The 16,180-nt window shown below is 45.1% G+C and overlaps 6 protein-coding genes across 6 annotated transcripts, besides 32 other annotated features; all 6 read right to left on the reverse strand.

Annotated features, from left to right (window-relative positions):
* Positions 1–9,949: part of a sequence feature (areas merged during assembly that could not be assigned to a particular haplotype. This can correspond to areas where the two haplotypes were merged or to regions with more than two copies in the genome that were merged during assembly.) that runs on past the window's edge.
* Positions 148–196: a sequence feature (A-rich).
* Positions 234–289: a microsatellite.
* Positions 387–437: a microsatellite.
* Positions 708–728: a sequence feature (AT_rich).
* Positions 799–1,947, reverse strand: Tc00.1047053511727.120 (ethanolamine-phosphate cytidylyltransferase, putative; the record flags this gene model as incomplete). The annotated part of the gene is made up of 1 exon (XM_814195.1): positions 799–1,947. The coding sequence occupies one exon, from the start codon at positions 1,945–1,947 to the stop codon at positions 799–801; it is 1,149 nt and encodes a 382-aa protein (XP_819288.1).
* Positions 2,338–2,363: a microsatellite.
* Tc00.1047053511727.129 (ribosomal protein L18a) lies at positions 2,705–3,244 on the reverse strand (the record flags this gene model as incomplete). The annotated part of the gene is made up of 1 exon (XM_814212.1): positions 2,705–3,244. One exon carries the CDS (start codon positions 3,242–3,244, stop codon positions 2,705–2,707), a length of 540 nt encoding a protein of 179 aa, XP_819305.1.
* Positions 3,817–3,847: a microsatellite.
* Positions 3,876–5,366, reverse strand: Tc00.1047053511727.140 (phenylalanyl-tRNA synthetase alpha chain, putative; the record flags this gene model as incomplete). The annotated part of the gene is made up of 1 exon (XM_814196.1): positions 3,876–5,366. The coding sequence occupies one exon, from the start codon at positions 5,364–5,366 to the stop codon at positions 3,876–3,878; it is 1,491 nt and encodes a 496-aa protein (XP_819289.1).
* Positions 5,427–5,462: a microsatellite.
* Positions 5,504–5,538: a sequence feature (AT_rich).
* Positions 5,558–5,582: a microsatellite.
* Positions 5,616–5,642: a sequence feature (AT_rich).
* Positions 5,689–5,709: a sequence feature (AT_rich).
* Positions 5,860–9,027, reverse strand: Tc00.1047053511727.145 (uncharacterized protein; the record flags this gene model as incomplete). Its single annotated transcript, XM_814215.1, has 1 exon — positions 5,860–9,027. One exon carries the CDS (start codon positions 9,025–9,027, stop codon positions 5,860–5,862), a length of 3,168 nt encoding a protein of 1,055 aa, XP_819308.1.
* Positions 9,186–9,208: a sequence feature (AT_rich).
* Positions 9,273–9,313: a microsatellite.
* Positions 9,526–10,836, reverse strand: Tc00.1047053511727.150 (hypothetical protein, conserved; the record flags this gene model as incomplete). Its single annotated transcript, XM_814197.1, has 1 exon — positions 9,526–10,836. One exon carries the CDS (start codon positions 10,834–10,836, stop codon positions 9,526–9,528), a length of 1,311 nt encoding a protein of 436 aa, XP_819290.1.
* Positions 9,950–10,442: a sequence feature (areas merged during assembly that could not be assigned to a particular haplotype. This can correspond to areas where the two haplotypes were merged or to regions with more than two copies in the genome that were merged during assembly.).
* Positions 10,443–13,256: a sequence feature (areas merged during assembly that could not be assigned to a particular haplotype. This can correspond to areas where the two haplotypes were merged or to regions with more than two copies in the genome that were merged during assembly.).
* Positions 11,010–11,030: a microsatellite.
* Positions 11,031–11,061: a microsatellite.
* Positions 11,182–11,206: a microsatellite.
* Positions 11,207–11,228: a microsatellite.
* On the reverse strand, positions 11,305–12,777 carry Tc00.1047053511727.160 (hypothetical protein, conserved; the record flags this gene model as incomplete). Its single annotated transcript, XM_814198.1, has 1 exon — positions 11,305–12,777. One exon carries the CDS (start codon positions 12,775–12,777, stop codon positions 11,305–11,307), a length of 1,473 nt encoding a protein of 490 aa, XP_819291.1.
* Positions 12,834–12,855: a sequence feature (AT_rich).
* Positions 13,156–13,180: a sequence feature (AT_rich).
* Positions 13,257–13,761: a sequence feature (areas merged during assembly that could not be assigned to a particular haplotype. This can correspond to areas where the two haplotypes were merged or to regions with more than two copies in the genome that were merged during assembly.).
* Positions 13,762–14,700: a sequence feature (areas merged during assembly that could not be assigned to a particular haplotype. This can correspond to areas where the two haplotypes were merged or to regions with more than two copies in the genome that were merged during assembly.).
* Positions 14,217–14,257: a microsatellite.
* Positions 14,701–15,433: a sequence feature (areas merged during assembly that could not be assigned to a particular haplotype. This can correspond to areas where the two haplotypes were merged or to regions with more than two copies in the genome that were merged during assembly.).
* Positions 14,711–14,735: a microsatellite.
* Positions 14,905–14,928: a microsatellite.
* Positions 15,434–16,180: part of a sequence feature (areas merged during assembly that could not be assigned to a particular haplotype. This can correspond to areas where the two haplotypes were merged or to regions with more than two copies in the genome that were merged during assembly.) that runs on past the window's edge.
* Positions 15,464–15,533: a sequence feature (A-rich).
* Positions 15,585–15,622: a microsatellite.
* Positions 15,696–15,732: a sequence feature (AT_rich).

The following is a 16,180-nucleotide window of genomic DNA, read 5'->3' on the forward strand; positions in this document are numbered from 1 at the left end:
CAATCCTTCCTTGTATTAAATAAAATTTGCACACCATTGTGGTTTGTAATGCGGAAATGCACAGCACAAACACGTTTGGCAGAAGAAAATTAATAAAAACAAGGGAACGAGGAGGAAACAACAAAAAAAATTAAGAAAGACACACACAAAAAAAAAGAATAAATAAAAAAGAAAAAGAAAAAAAGAATAAATAAAAGATACAATCATGTCTGTTTCATAGCAGTAGAAAGATAAACACCACCACCACCAACAACAACAACAACAAAAATACACATAATAATAATAGTAATGTATAATCAAATTTACCCTCTCAATTAAAAAAATGAAAAAAGGAATTCTTTTTCTCCTTATCCATTTTACCGCAAGGTACAGAGCATATTCTATAGTATATATATGTATACACATATACTCATGGGCATATATATATATATATATATGCCACTCCTTCTACCAGTAGTTTCCTCCGTACCTGCTACGTTCTACCTACTTCCCATGCACTGTGGTCAAATACCGTAGGGCAGGCGTCATCATGTAGCGAGGGAGTGTACATAACTCTTATTATTATTGTTTTCGAAGAGAAAACGTGCTTCTGCCTTTGAGTACCAGCGATACGGGGGTGAGGAAGTTAAGGATGCCTCTTTCTACTTCCCTCTTTATCCCACCTTTTTTTTTTTTTGTAACGATACTCGTCAAAAGGCAAATGAACCAAAAAAAAAAAAAAAAAAATACTGGAGAGTCCCATTGCGCCACCTACCTCTCACCAGCATTATCCCTGTACGCACCTCTCCTGGTTTCTCCCTACAACTCCCTCACATTTTTGTACAGTGCCGGTTTACATTCAAAGTCCGTGATTTCCTTTAGTCGTTTTTCAGACTGTCTTTTGAGAAACGCCACTTGGTTCTTAAATACACGGTCTACAAGAGCGCGTGTGGTAAGGTCGCACTCAGAATCCACCTCATAAAAGCAACCCATCTCTTTAGGCACCGCATAGGCATCCCGTCCATCCTCATAGTTGCACTCGTCACACTTCTTTCCTCCAACAACGACGGTGATACCAAGGCTTTCAATTACTTCGCGTGTGACTTCATAAGGTGCACCAAGAACAACTTCATCAACATATCTGCATGATAATACACCAAGAACACGCTCATTGAGGCTCATAATGGGAAAATCACTTCCTTTTGCCTTGCGAATGGCGCTTTCCTCGTGAACACCAGCAATAACGTAATCGCCCAGTTCACGCGCCTTTTGTAAGACTCGAATATGACCATAATGAAACAAATCAAAACTACCATCCACGTATACGATCCGGTCACCCGGGTTTGGACCACGATTATTACTAAACTGAGCAATTTTTCTAGACGTCGTTAGGTAATGGAAGGCAGCATGCCTTTTGGCCTCATCTTCCAGAAGCTTGTTCTCTGCCGCGGTTAATGCGCCGCTATGGTTGCAAAGAAGCATTCGCCCAACAAGATCTGTGGTGGAAATACTCTCTGTTCTTTTTATAACCTTGAAGCGACCCGCATCTATAATCTCTTGATATGAATTATGACCGTTCAGGTCGACAGAAATGTCATCGCCGTGTACAACGTAATCCACCTCCAGGCGATCCATGTCTGCAAGTCGAGTGACATAAGGGTACCCCTCCACAACAAAATCGACCCACTTGCACGCACGAAGAGCCTCGTAACGCTCTTCCTCATGCATAATGGGGGGCCCCTTGTATTGCATAATCTCCGCGTCAGAATGGCAACCAACAAACAACTCGTCACCGAGCGCCGCCGCCTGGCGAAGTGCATTGGCGTGGCCAAAGTGCAGCATGTCAAAGCAGCCGTCGACCCAAATACGCACGGTGCCCGGTTTCTTAGGCGGGACTGGTGTGGTGGCGTACAGGGGGTAGGCATTGCTCGGGTCGTCGGGGTTAAGGTGCCATTTCCCCGAGGACATTATTCCAGGGCTGCCGTGGATGATTGGCCAACGACGGCGACAAAACAAAATGGCACTGCGGCGCCAAAAGAGGTAGAGCGTGCAACAAGCCTTCAACACGCTTTTTCCGTAAGCGCAAATAAAAAGCCTCCAAAAAAATGTGGCAAACAATTAATACAAGGTACGTGAACAATACCCTCTACGGTTAATAATAACAACCCTGACTATATATAATATATATATGTGTGTGTACTACTCTTTTTAGCAATGTGAGGGTGAACATGCAACGATCACACGACCCACAAAATCACCCCTCCTTCTCTGTCCCCCTCCCTCTTCCTTGTGTCTGACTGTGTTGACCTTCTCAAAACAGCACTCCTTATTAATTATCTTTCAAATCTAATTATTATCTTCTTGTTTTTGTTTTTGTTGTTGTTGTTTTAATTCCCTTTTTCGCTTAGTGTTATTTGTGCTTCGGTTGTTCCCGTATCCAACAGCGTAGCCGAAAGACAAAGAAGGGGAAAGACTGTGGGGGAAAAAAGGACAAGTGCATCAATTTGCTTCCGGGGCCAGTGGCAACTAAAGAAGGATCACATAGAACACGGAAACTAAGCGGCAAAAAACAAACAAACAAAAAACAGGAACCACAAAGCCGTTTCCAATTGTCAGTATCTTTTCGTTCTTTTTTTGCATTTAAAAGAAACAAACAACAAAACAAAAAATTTGGCAGCAAAAGCAGAAAGCAAGCGTGATGTTGCACAGAGAAGAGAACAGACGTCTACGCAACGACGGCGCGCTTCGTGTTCTTCTTGACAAAGACGACGCGGTCTTTGCGTGGTGCCTTGACGCGGCGGTGCAGGAGCGGGAAGGAGAGATTGCTGGCGTGGTACTCCGAAATGCTGAGACGCTTCACCTGGTGGTTCGGAATGCTCTTCACGCCCAGCACCTCAATGTTGTGGTACCGCGCACGGTGGCGAGAGGCGAGGTCGTGGTACGCCTGGCTCACCGCGCCGGCCTTGGAGACATCGCGGAACTCCTTCACCATGTGCGTGTAGCCGCAGCGCTGGCTGTAGTACGCAATGTCGACACTGTAGTTGCGTGCGACCAGCTTGCGGTCCTTCACGACCTTGCACGAGAGCACATCACCGTGGGTGGACTTCACCTTATTCTTCTCCCGCATCATGCGCCAGAAGCGGCTCTTGGCGACAACAAAGTTGGGGGCAAACACCTCAAACTTGTATACTGTCGGCGCGGGGTTCTTCTCCGAGGGCGTCTCGCGGCCCACGACGCAGTAGTGACGAAGATGCGGCTTCACCATCGCTGAACTTCTCCGCACTACACCCCCCAAAAAAAAACGAGGGTAGGGGAGAAAGAAAAACAATCGTAAACAAAACAACGAGCAAAAACAAAAACAGCATAAAGAAAGAAACAGAGGCTATGTTGAACAGCCAATGGACCAATAAGAATAAAAGTAAGTAAAAACAACGTTACTTACAACAATAACAACAAAAGAAGAGCATGTCTGCACTTCTGCTTCTGCCCCATCGTTCCCTCACAAGAAGCAGGGATTGAGAGGCTCCTCAAGGCCAACGACCCCTCACTGCGGGTCGTTGCCGTGTCTTTTTGGCTTCTTTGCCTCTTCACATACTAAAAGAAATGGGTTCCACTCGTTATTATTGTTTTTGTCGCTGCTGCTCCGCTATTTGTTTGTCTTCCTCCTTTTTTTTTTCTTGCTTTTATTCGGGCGTGCGTCTAGATTGATGGTGGAATGGAGAGAAGGGGCAATGACGCACCTCTTTTCTCGCCGTCCTTCCTTCATCCTTCTTTCTCACTCCGCGATTTTTTGTTTTTTTTTTTTGGTTTGTTTTCCCCATGTTTCTTATTTTTAATTTTTTTTTTCTGTTTGTTTGTTTGTTTGTTTCTCCTTGCCTCCACAAATCCCTCACAATTTAGAAACGCATCAGTTTGGATTGTTTGATAAAGCGCAGATCAACCTTGTGACCAAAGAGCTCGTGGATACTCGACAGGCCGTACTTGATCATCGTTGGCCGTTCGAGCGACAGTCCCCACGCCATCACCGTGACGTCCTCGTCAAAGCCCAGCGGCACAAGCATCTCGGGGCGGAAGAGGCCGCTGTTGCCCACTTCAATCCACCGCTTCAGCTGCTTGTGCCAGCCAAAGATTTCCATTGACGGCTCCGTGTACGGGTTGAAGACAGGCTTGAAGCGTAACTTCTCTACTCCAATCCGACTAAAGAAAAGCTGAAAAGTGTGCATCATATTCGATAGGGAGATGTTACGGTCAATGACGCAGCCCTCAACTTGGTGGAACTCACAAAGATGTGTGCGGTCCATCTCCTCATTGCGGAAGACACGGTCAATGCTGTAGTAGCGACCAGGGCAAAAATCACGGCGTCCGTTCGGTAGCAACGGGGACGATTTCGCAATGTGATGGAGCCAATAGCCGGAACAGCAAGTTGTGTGCGTGCGCAGCACATTACGCCGTGCCTCCTCCTCTTTCCATGTGTAATTAAAGTTCTTTTCGTGCATTTCACGCACGCGGTCCACAACCTCGCGGTGATCCAGCTTATGGGTCGATGGCTTGGAGACAAAAAAAGTGTCCTGCACATCGCGGGCAGGGTGGTTTTGTGCAATAAAGAGCGCATCAAAGTTCCAAAAGGAAGACTCCACCCAGCGATCCGTCTCCATCTCCCGAAAACCAAGCTCCATGAATATCTCGCGGAACTCTTGGCGTACCTTGAGGAGTGGGTGCAGCTGGCCACAGCCCACCTCACGACCCGCGGCGCCAAGGTTATACTCCTTGAAGTGCGCTGTCTTCCACGACCCATCCTGCAGCATTTCCTTCGTGAGATCACCCACCGCCTTTGCCCGTCGTTGTGTCGCATAATTTGGGCCCTTGGTCACGAAAAAGACCTTCATGTTGTCCAGCGTCGCCAGCTTGCGCTTCTTGAGCGTCTCCGCTTCCTTTGGATCGACATGCTCGCCCTTCAGGGCCCGCATCAGTGAAACGCGTATGCCGTCGTGAAAGGAGGAGACAGAAGGGGAACGAGTGACGATGATTTTACCCTCACTTTTATTTAAAGCAAAGATTTTAGCCTTCATGCCATTCGCTACTGCCACAGCGGCCACATCTTTTCCAAACTTCTCAGCAATGTCTTCTTGTGTCATTGCACCACCTGCCAACAACTCCCAGAGAAGAAACTCTGGGCTGCCGCTCTCGCATATATTCTCCGCCTCACTTGTCAGCTTCCACGTTGGTTTTGGCTTAATTTCGCTCACAACGTAGCCATCCGCCTCCAGTGACTTGATGGCGCCCACAACATCTTGATGATTGACCCGCAACGTCTCCGCCAACTTGTCAGACTCAACGGCATCTGTGGATGCCAGCGCCTGCAGAACAAAATCCTCCACAGTGCTCATTTTGCTCCTCACCTACACAAATTTACCGGCTATCCACGCAGCACGCAAAACAAGAAGCCGAAGAAAAAAAAAAATAAAAAATAAAAAATAAAAAAATGGCAGCAACCCCTACTACCCACACCAAAGAACTCAGAAGCAAAAAAAAAAAAAAATAAAAATAAATTATATTTATGCAGCATATATTGCACATGTAAATAAATAAATAAATAAATAAATGGTTAAAATGACAGGGTCGGCGTAACAACAAAGTAATAAAAAAATAAATAAATAATAATTGGAGCAACACGGAAATCGTGTAGATTTAAGTTTTATAAAGTAAACGAAAAAAAAAAAAAAAAAAATTCGCGGCTACAGTGCTCACCCAGCATGTCCAGAAAGAAGAGGTTATCATCACCTCTGCGCTCACCAGTTCTAATTTTTTTTCTTTTGTTCCTAGCTGTCGGGTCAATGCAAAGAGGCCAGGCCCAGAAGTAAGAACAAGCTTAGTCACGTTTCAGCGCTCGATGGGGGGACAAAAATTACAAACTGACGGTAAAAGCCTCCTGCCCTGGGTCGCAATCATGTATGCGACAAGAAGTTCAGCGTCATCAAGCTCTTCGTTACGGAATATAATGCGGATAACTCCATCGGTCATGGCATTCTTCCTCGCAGCATCAGCACCGTCATGTTTACTGGCAGCAGAGCCAATTTCTGCCAAATCTATTTTGCGAACAAACGCACAAATTTCTACAATTAGTCGGAGAAGTCCACATCCGACTGCAGACGAATTCGCAATGGCATTCGCAGCCATTTTCAACAGGGCTTCATCTCCGGCCAAGAGATGAAGATGGTCAGCTATGGAAGTTTGCTGGGAAGAACGACCCAAGTAAGCCCTCATGACCTCCGTCAAGCATGTTATAGGACAACGCCCTTGAGATAACTGCCGCAACAACGCAAACGTATTCCATAAATTATACAGCAAAAGCCGCCAAAGCGACTCCAATGTCGTGTGGCGCAAGCTTGGAACGACATTCGGCCAATACTCGTTTTTACTGGGCCCACTATTTGAGCAAAGACCATCCCACGCAAAAAACCTCCGGGACGCCAAAAACAGTACACGCATAAGACAACTCTCATACGCCTCCACTTCGCTTTCCCTGGCTTGAGTCACGGCAAACCATGAGCAACGAAATCGGCGTTCATGATGATTGACTGGTCGCAAAAGAGCCTCAATTCTGCCATAACTCCCCAAAATTGTCTTGGGAAGCCATTTTGGTTCAATCTCCAAATGCAGCAGCAATTCACCCTCAAAATTGCAGAAAAATTCCACCGCATTCATACGCCATTGACTCAAAAAATGTTTGGGAATGCTGGGCATTGGTCGTACACCCGTATCACTTCCCACCCCATCCGCTATCGTCAATAAGGATGAGGCCTCTGGAGGAGCAATGGCGGACTGAATCAATAAAAACACTTCCCACATCAGCGCCAGAGGCCATATATGGACGTACGGTGATGCGTGCAGCATCGATTCAACACCTGTATCACAGCCATTTTCTCCTGTGTTGTTTGGTTCCACCTCAAGAACAGGTGGAAAGAGTTTCCCAAAAATTTGGTCATGCTCCTCCTTTCCTTTGAGTAACAGCGTCTGGTACTCCACGCAACCAAGGGGCAGGTGAAGCCGTAATTCTTCCAAAAATAGAAATAACTCACTCGCCCGTCGGCATACAGTGACCCCAAAAGAGCGTTCACGATCACTGGGTAAAAAATGCACATCCCCCGGGTTCAGCAGAAATACATGTGCACACTGTGCCGTGTATATGGAAGGCAATAAACGAAACGCGTCCCACACCCACGAACAACACCTTGAGGAATTGGAGGCAACAACAAACAGGCGGAATCCTTTACTTCCTTTTGCTGACACCGCCAAATGTATAAAAAGAAAAAGATACGCAAAAGAGTCACCGTCGTTGATCACAAAAGGTTTTCTGTAACGAAAAAAGTTCGGGCATCGTCTCTGCAGCTCAATTCCTTCTTCTGCCTGGTACTCGGCAAGGTATAGACTTAGTAAGTCCAAGTAAACAAAAATGCCGACTGTTCCATCGGATGCAATACCAGAAATGCCGCAAAAGGAAGCATGCAATTTTGTAATCTCCGGATCAATTAACACGCTTAGGGCATAAGAAAGAAGCTCATCAAAAATTACCTCTGGCGGTGGATTTTCCACGTTATTGCTCCCGGCATACCCATCGGAGAGCTGTCGAAAATGACCAAGACGTGACAGCAAGCCGAATGCAGGCCGTGGCATCCTTGACGAGTTGGAACCATCATTCGTGACGGGAAATGTGAGCTCAGACAGAGATGAAATAGAAGTAAAGTGACCCACAGTTCCCAATCGTCTTTCAGCATACCTAATAAGGCACAACAGACGGCCACAATAAGTCGGTTCCAACAATGGCTTGTGCTGCAGCACCCAGTGCAACAAGTGGACAACATGATGATCAAGAAATTCAAAAAACTGCAGTGCAACTTCTGAGGAACGGTTCATCAAATCACCCTCTTCACGTGGAGTTGGTGGATCCGTTTTATGGCACACACACAGAAATACATCTGCCCACCTCTGTGTAAGTGCGGGTATTTCCCGATTAAAAGCAGTCATCTCCCTCTCATGTGGGCCGCTGAACAATAACCCATGAGCCGCCTTTTGTGACAACTTCGCCAACAAAGTGCAGCGTTTTTGCACCAAGATGTAATGGGTGTCAAAGCAACTTACTCCTGGGAGTAAACGGGGAACCGTATTTAGTAGGGCTGGTACTACCGCTCGAAGAACCACAATCGTTGCCATCATATTTTGCTGCAAAACTGTCAACATCTCCATGTCACTGCCTGTGGGTCCAAGGTGCACGTCATCCCGGAAACTTGCGCCCACAGTTTCCAGGAGACATCGCAAAGATTGCCGCAAGCTCCAGGGCCACTGGCAAACGGAGGCGTAGACAACATTTGAAATACGATATGCCATCTCCACAATCGCCTGCGTATAAGTGTCCTCATTGTGTGAAATGCCTCCGTCATCCTCTGACGGCACGGCAGTCATACTTTCAAAATAATTAAGTCCCTCAAAGGGAAATTTGGGCGAAGAAGCCTCGCCGCGGCTCTCTCCACCGTCTTCCTCAAGACGAGATTCGCCCCCCGCCAAGGTGGGAGCGACGTCGTCCTCACGTAAAATGTTGCAGCAATTCAGCAGCTGTTCCTCAAGTCCACCCGCATTGCTGGTCACTCTGGCCAAAAGAGCCTCAAACACCTTGGGCACGACACCATTCCCTCGCATAAATGTGTGAACATCATTCCGCTTGTGTGTGGCACGATCCAACTCTAACAGAAGAAGCACCGACAAAATTTGAGAGGTTTCTATCGGGGAAACCTCACTCGCAATCCAAAGAAAATGCACCAGGAGTTCCGCCAACTTGTCCTGTTCCTCTTCCGGAACACCATGCAAAATGCTTAGAAGCAAAACGTTATCTTGCGCCAATGCCTTCAACATAACGGTAAATCCACTACATTTGTCCCTGGAATGTGATTTTGACGAATGCTCAGAAGTCTTTTTCAATACCATGCCACTACCGCTGCTCTGGAATATTTTTTTCTCGCCGCTTGAAATAACTGAAGAAATAAGCACATTCATCTTTTTTTTTTTTTTGAACACACAAATATAGAAGGGAAGACAGGACACAAGTAACCAGCAATAAACCCGAAAAAAAAGAAAAAAAAAAAAATGTGATGTGATCCGCGCTCGAGAGTTCTTTTTTTCTTTTCTTTCTCTATTAACTATCAAACTGCAACAATAATATATATATATATTATATCTAAAGAACAAACAACAACAAGAAAGGAGAGAAAACAAATAAAAAATAAAAAACAGTTATCCCCAAATAAAAAAGAAAGAAAAAAAAAAGAAAAAAAGAAAAAAAGACATAAAGATAGGCCTCGTTTGCAACATGTGTGTAAAGAAAAGAAGAAACACACAGAAGGGTTGGGGTGTAGGTGTGTGTGGTTGATAAGGGGGGGGGGTAAAAAAAAAAAAAAAAATTGACACACTTACAAAAAGCCAACCATGTATCTACCGGATTTTGACCGCATCCGGTAGAAAAAAAGCGCCACCACAGACAAAAGAAAGTTATGGTCACACCGTTGATGGCTTAAAAAGCGGCACCTCGTCGTAGTCGTCATCGAAAAACTCCCTTGCAGTGTATCTTGCAATGGCGGTAATGTCAGAGTCCCGTTGCGTTTTCTTTGTTGTTTTGGATTCTACATGGTCGGCAAATTCCTCTTCCTTTTGCGCTGCTGACGGTAATGGCCCTTCGCCCTCATGGAACACAGAGATGGGTCGCAACCAGGGTGGAAGCTGTCCACGCTTCAACACCTTTACAAGGCTTTCCCGGCATTTATCGGCGTCCAGTTTTTCCTGATCCACGCGCTTCACCCTAATCGTCGAAGCATTGCGATGCACAAGACGGAATTGATCCAGCACAGTTGCCTTGTGCCTCGATCTGTGATCGTACTCCTCCTTCGTCATCACCTCGTCTGCATCCACAACAAAAGAAGCATCGTTGACACGCACAAATGGATGCGAATAAAGAAAATGAAAAAACAGTCCCTGTTGCACGAGGAAAGGATCGCGTGCCAGTGGATAGTATGAATTTTCACCGGAAGGTGTTTTCGACGAAGCCCCTTGAACTGCCTCCACCGACCTGCTGCCACTGTTGTCACTCTCCGTGGTGGTGCTGGTACTGGGTGTGGGGCGTTGCTGGACGGGACCAAAAAGTAGCAACGATTGACCACTTGCCAGCTTCTCTTCATAGCGGGCATATATGGCACGTAGCATACCGCCCAGTATATCTGTCTCACAAAGAGGGCAACGTGAAACGGTAGCCCGCAGGTCCTTCAATGCCATCCAGTAGCGGCAAGAGACGCAGCAGAGTCCTCGTCGAGAATCTGCTCGCCGAAGTGTTGCTGACACGTTCAGAGAAATGCCCTCCCCTCTTATGCCGGCATTGGCTAGATGCTCTGGAATAGGTAACTGGCAGAGCGCCAACAATATATGGCTGCCGTGGGCAAACGCAAAAGGCAAAAACGTGGCATAGTTGATATAGTAACGAAGTGTGCTCTCTTCAGCAACTTCTTGACGGTTTCTTTTTCGGCTGTTCACTTTTTCTCCGTACTCTTCATCTATGTCATCCTGACGGATATCCGAGGAGGTGCAGTACACTTCCTTGGGCATCCCTTCGATGCCAATCTCCACACGGTCCGGCGGGATTCCTAAATACGCGGCAAGCTCACTTAAAGTTGCCCCACTGGCCTTGAACGTTAGGCAGAGAGCATCTGCAATCAGAATTGTGAGCGGACTGTAGTTCCCCATCCGCATGTATAACTGCAAAATCAAAACAGCGCGCTGAGCGCCTGCACCTGGAAGTGACGGCTGCCAAAGATCCATGCACCGCAGCCGTCACCAGGAACAGACACAAACAAAGAGACACGCCCCAACTCCTTTGCCTCTTAAGAAAACAACAACAACAATAAAGTGTTTCAAGAATTATAAAAGGCAAAAAAAAAGAAGGGAAAAACAAATATATGTGCGTTAAGAAACAGGAATGTTAACATCAAGACAAATAAATAAATAAATAAATAAATAATAATAATAATAATAATAATAAAATAAGAAAAAGAAATGAGAAAGCAAATGATCACAAACCGCCTCAACCCATTGTGTGCCGCACAATTAACGATTTTAGTCAGGCACATCCCTTACCCAGATTTCAGCGAGCGAACAAAGCCAAAAAATAATAATAATAATAATAATAATATATATATATATATATATATATAGCCTAGCTTAAGCAGCGTATTACTTTATTTATTAATAACGCTGCAATTTCTGCAGAAACAATTGAAAAAGAACACGTCACTCCTCTTCAGTTGGTTTCTCCGCCAAAGTTTCTTTCGCCTCAGCTGCAGGGGTTTCGTTTTCTTCTTCACCGTTGCTGCGTGGACCCGGTGGGAAGTGAGAAAATGTCACACGTAGGAAGCGCTCCTTCAGTTGCTGGGAATGTACCACAATAAGGGCCTGTACCGCCGTCTCTATATCCCTCAAGCTAACAATAGCAACGGAGGGATTCTTGCGGTAATACCCATCCAGTTCAAACCCAGCCTTGGTGAACTCTTCTTTGATATCCTCATCCGTGATGGCTTCAGTGAGATTGGAAATAAAAAGATTTTTTCCTGGGCGAACGCGTCCTGTAGGGTTAAAAGCTGCTGTAGGTTTCGTTCGGTGATGATATCCACTTGAAAAAAGCACGGCATGTGTGGCAGGATCTGTTGCTGGGCCACTGTTCCACTCGGTCCTGCCACCGCGCTCCACGTACCCAGCAAAATGCTTGAGTAAGAGCGTGGCACCATGAAATGGACATCCTTGAAGATACTGAACAGCAAGACGAGCGTCGTAGACATTCTGAAAATGTGCAACGACATTACTCTTTGAGCTGAACTGTCTTTTGAGTGAGTTCACATTACCGTATACTTCAAGAAGAACCCACAAATCATGAAGGGGTACCGTCTCTGGCATGTTGCTTACAATGACTACAGCATCATTGGGAGGCTGGGCATACGGGGTGGAGGAAGCGGCATATGGAGGATGTGCCATGGGTCCATTGGCAGCATATGTGGGACCGTATCGTCCCATTAAACCACCACGCCCACGTCCACGTCCGCCCATACCACCCCTCGGAATTACAGAACCAGGCATAGCCCCGTAGTTTGCATGACCAAATGGCATCGGCTGCTGCTGCTGAAGTGGCGGTTGCTGTGCGGCTTGTTGTTGTGGATATGGCATTGGTGAATTGGCATATCCTCCCATCGCAGGGGCACCAACGCCCGAGCGGTCAAGCGTTAAAGACATAAAACAGCATTCAGGATAGATGGAATTTTTATTCAGTTGCTGTATCACTCGACGGGCTGTAGTAGCATCGGCGTAATCCACCCAGCCTGTTGTTGTGGGTCCTGAAGGACCACAGACAACATTGAGAGGTGGTGCCACCATACCAAACACCTGTGTCAATATTTCCTTCGTCACAGGATATGTGCACTTTTCCACAATAACGTTAATCCGCGTTGTGCCAAGGTGAGGAGGCAGCATCGCTGGTGCGCCACCATTGCTGCCATAGGGCGCTGGTTCCACCGTCACAGTTTGCCCAAAAAGATTGATGCATCCTTGATGAAGGAGAGAACGGACCTCTTGCGAGTTCCGCATGGTTACAGTTGCCTGACGCATATGAGGAGCAATGGCTGTGCTTACTGCGGTGCCATAGATGAGCAATGCGCGACGAAGATCATCTTCCTGGCATTGAGGAGGTATGTTTCGCAAGACCACGGACATCATCTTGACTCCTGTTTCTCAGTATCCCTGTAATTGTTTAATAAACTCGTAGATATGTGTATTATATATATATATATATATGTTTGTCTCTTCTTTCCCCCCTCCCCTCAGTACGCCACCCTCTTTCTCCCTTTCCTTTCGTCCTCCGTCAGACAAAATCCACTCCCCGTCTCTTAGTAATGCTTATCCCTTTCCTCCCGTCTCTTTGCACACAATTTGACGTCCCAAATAAACGGCGGTGGAAAAGTTTTGTAGATATATATATATATATATTTGCGTGAGAAACTGTGTGGGCCTCCAATTCAGCTGAATTCACTCCCTCGTTTCTTCTCAGCCGTTTTGCCGTACTTTTTTTTTTTTTTGCTTTTTTGCGTTGTTTTGTAATTTATTTATTTATTTATTATTTCACAGACACGCGCCCTCCTCTTCCTTCCCCGTTGCCGCGGTTTGTATTGTTGCTGTTGCTGTTACCGGCTACGGGGCAGACTCTCGGTTGTACTGCAGCGCACGATGGGCCCGCTAATTTCCACTGCAGGAGCGCAATCCGGTTTTTTCTTCCACTCCTCTTTCTTCTCTTTTCTGCTTTTTTTTTTTTTTGTAAGAAAAAAATTCCTCTTCTCTTCAATTTACCTCTAATTTCTTTGTTTGCTAATTTGTGGATCCGCTCTGACTTATTTTCTTCTCCGCCACTCACGTCACCCCTCTTCGCTTCCCCTCGTTGTGTCGGTCTCTTCTCGCGGGTCTACTTTTTTTTTTTTTTTTGCTTGCTTGCTTGTAGGAGCGTCGCTGGAACACCGACAACACGCAGCGAAGAGGGCGAGGTGAGACGTGACAACAGCCACGGTGTGGAGTCAAAGGGGGAAAAAAAGAAAGAAAGGGAAACAACAAAAACACAAAAATTTTTTTTTTTCATCAACGGGAGAACGGTGATCATAACGGACGTCTCCAACGCGCGTCATTTTTTGTCTGCCGCAGAAACGGTGAAAAGCCACCGAGGAGTTGTCCCTCCTCCCTGTGAAAGGCACACGCACACACATGTGTACACAAACGGTTAAAAGGAGAGGGCAGAAATGGACAGGGGGTAAAAAAAAAAAAAAAACGACGTCATTGCAGTCGCGTGCCGCAGCCCAAAAAAAGGCAACGCCCTCCTCTACTGCAAAGATAAAGCATAAGTATACATACATGCATATGTATAAACAAATACACGTATTTTAATATTTTGGGACTCTTCAATAAAGGGAGAAATTAAAGGGGGCAACAGCAAGAAAAGGAAAAGACAAATGAACGCTAAAAAAGACTTCATCCCTTCCTTTTCTTCAGTCGTTGACGCTAATCAACCAACCAAAAAAAAAAAAAAAAAAAGCGCTGCTCAATTCATGCATAACATGCACAAATATGCGCAGAAGCCTACTCATACGTAGAAGAAAGGTGTAAAAGATGGGAAAAAGAAAAAAAAAAGAAAAAAGAAAAAAAAGAAAAGAAAGACAGGATAGAAATGACACCGTAGAAGAGGTGAGGAGGGGGGGAAAAATAAAGAAACATCACCATATCGCCATCCATGCCAGTGCCGTCGATTGTTCCTAGTAAAGATGATAAGTAACAACAGTAACAACATACACATGTGGACATGTATACCTGGACAATATTGCGTCACGCGGCTAGAACGCCACGTGGCATCGCCATGGGCCGTAGACCATTTCTCACCGAAGACGTCCCCAAACGCATTTAAGTGCAAGGACCGAGAAAAAAACGAGAAAAAACAAAAATCAAAGAAAAATAAAGGGGTAACATAAAACGTGTTAAACACCGCGAACTCGCCGGAGCCCGAGGGCTTAAAGAGAAAACAACAGCCGCCTACGGGAACAAATGCAAAACACACAACATAAACGTGAATAAAAACAACGATAACACAGAAAGAAAGTAGCCAATGACGCATAAGAAAAAAAAAAAAAAAAAAAAAACCCGCGGTTGAGATAACCACGCAAACAAACAAGTTGGCGTAGCTCCCGATTTACGTTCAAACGAAGACAATCAGTTTCACTCCATTGTAGCTCTCAAGACGCACGAATAAAGACATTTTCACACAAACAAACGCAGTGTACAGATATACACACATACATACATAAATACATTGATTGACTGATTGATTGATTGTAATTGACCACTGAAGTTTCACTTGCAGAAATCATACAAACGCCACAAGAAATAACAAAATGCCGCTGCATTCATAACCATATAACGACGTCCAGCGCTATGAAACAAAATACAAACAAAAAAACAAAACTACACAAAGACGAGGGGTAATTCTTTACCTCAAATATAAACGTTACATGCACTTATTTCTATGTGAATGTAAAATGTACTGTAAACGTGTGTTGCGGTGTGTAAACAGACAACATAGATACAAGTAGACCAGACACTCGTCCTTTGCGCAATGTCGCAGCTTCCGCCCTTCCAATGCAATGAAACGTTATTCGGCTTCTGTCAGCCACTCCCTTCTCCCCTCGCTGCAGGAATGACTCCTGGCGGGGTGAGAAACCAAATGATGAAATGAAAATGGTGTCGCAGGGCACCTAATGACAATCACGACAAATGGAAATTCAAATCACGAGAATAAGCGAATTGGGGGCAGAAGCGGCCATCCCAACAAGAGAACGGCAAAGAAGCCCCCCAACAGCATAAGGGGTAGAAAAAAAAAAATAATAATAACAATAAAGCCAAAGAAAAAAAAAAAAAGAAATGAACAAAAAAATAAAAATGTAAATGGGGCAAAGGACAGTAAAGAAAACATGAATAGATACGAACAGAGCAAAAAAAAAAAAAAAAAAAAAAAGAGGGAGAAAAAAAACTCAAAAAGAAGACAGAAGGAAGATCCTCACAGATAGTACAAACAGAGAGCAAGGGAGAAGTGGTCCCCGGCGAAATAAATAAAAAAATGAAATAATAATAATAATAATAGAAACCGGTCATTCAACACAAACATACATTCCTTATTGCCAACAGCTTTTTATTTATTATTTACTTTCGTGTCCTGTTGACTCCTCCTCCTCCTCCTCATAACATTCTATAAGACTTTTGCCTTCTCGCTCTTTTGTGTCACATTTCTTTTTTCTTTTTTTTAAATTTTTTTATCGGTTCAGTTTTCTTTGCTCCCCAACTCTCGTCTTTCTTGGCCACCATCAGTTACTCTTTTTGAATTCCTTTTCTTTTTTTCTTCTTATTGTCATGGTTAGTTATATTCTCCCTACGTTTGGCTGGATTTAAGGCTTTCCCTCACATGAGACATTGTGAATGTGAATACACGCATGCGCATCCCAGTTCTGGGAGGGAGAGAACAAGAGGCGAAGCCAGAATAATTGCCCAGTTACATGTGTTTAAACAAGTACATTTACGTGCTCAATTCGGC

The sequence above is a fragment of the Trypanosoma cruzi genome, genomic scaffold (genome assembly GCF_000209065.1).
Source record: "Trypanosoma cruzi strain CL Brener 1047053517159 genomic scaffold, whole genome shotgun sequence".
NCBI classification, from domain to species: Eukaryota; Euglenozoa; class Kinetoplastea; order Trypanosomatida; family Trypanosomatidae; genus Trypanosoma; species Trypanosoma cruzi.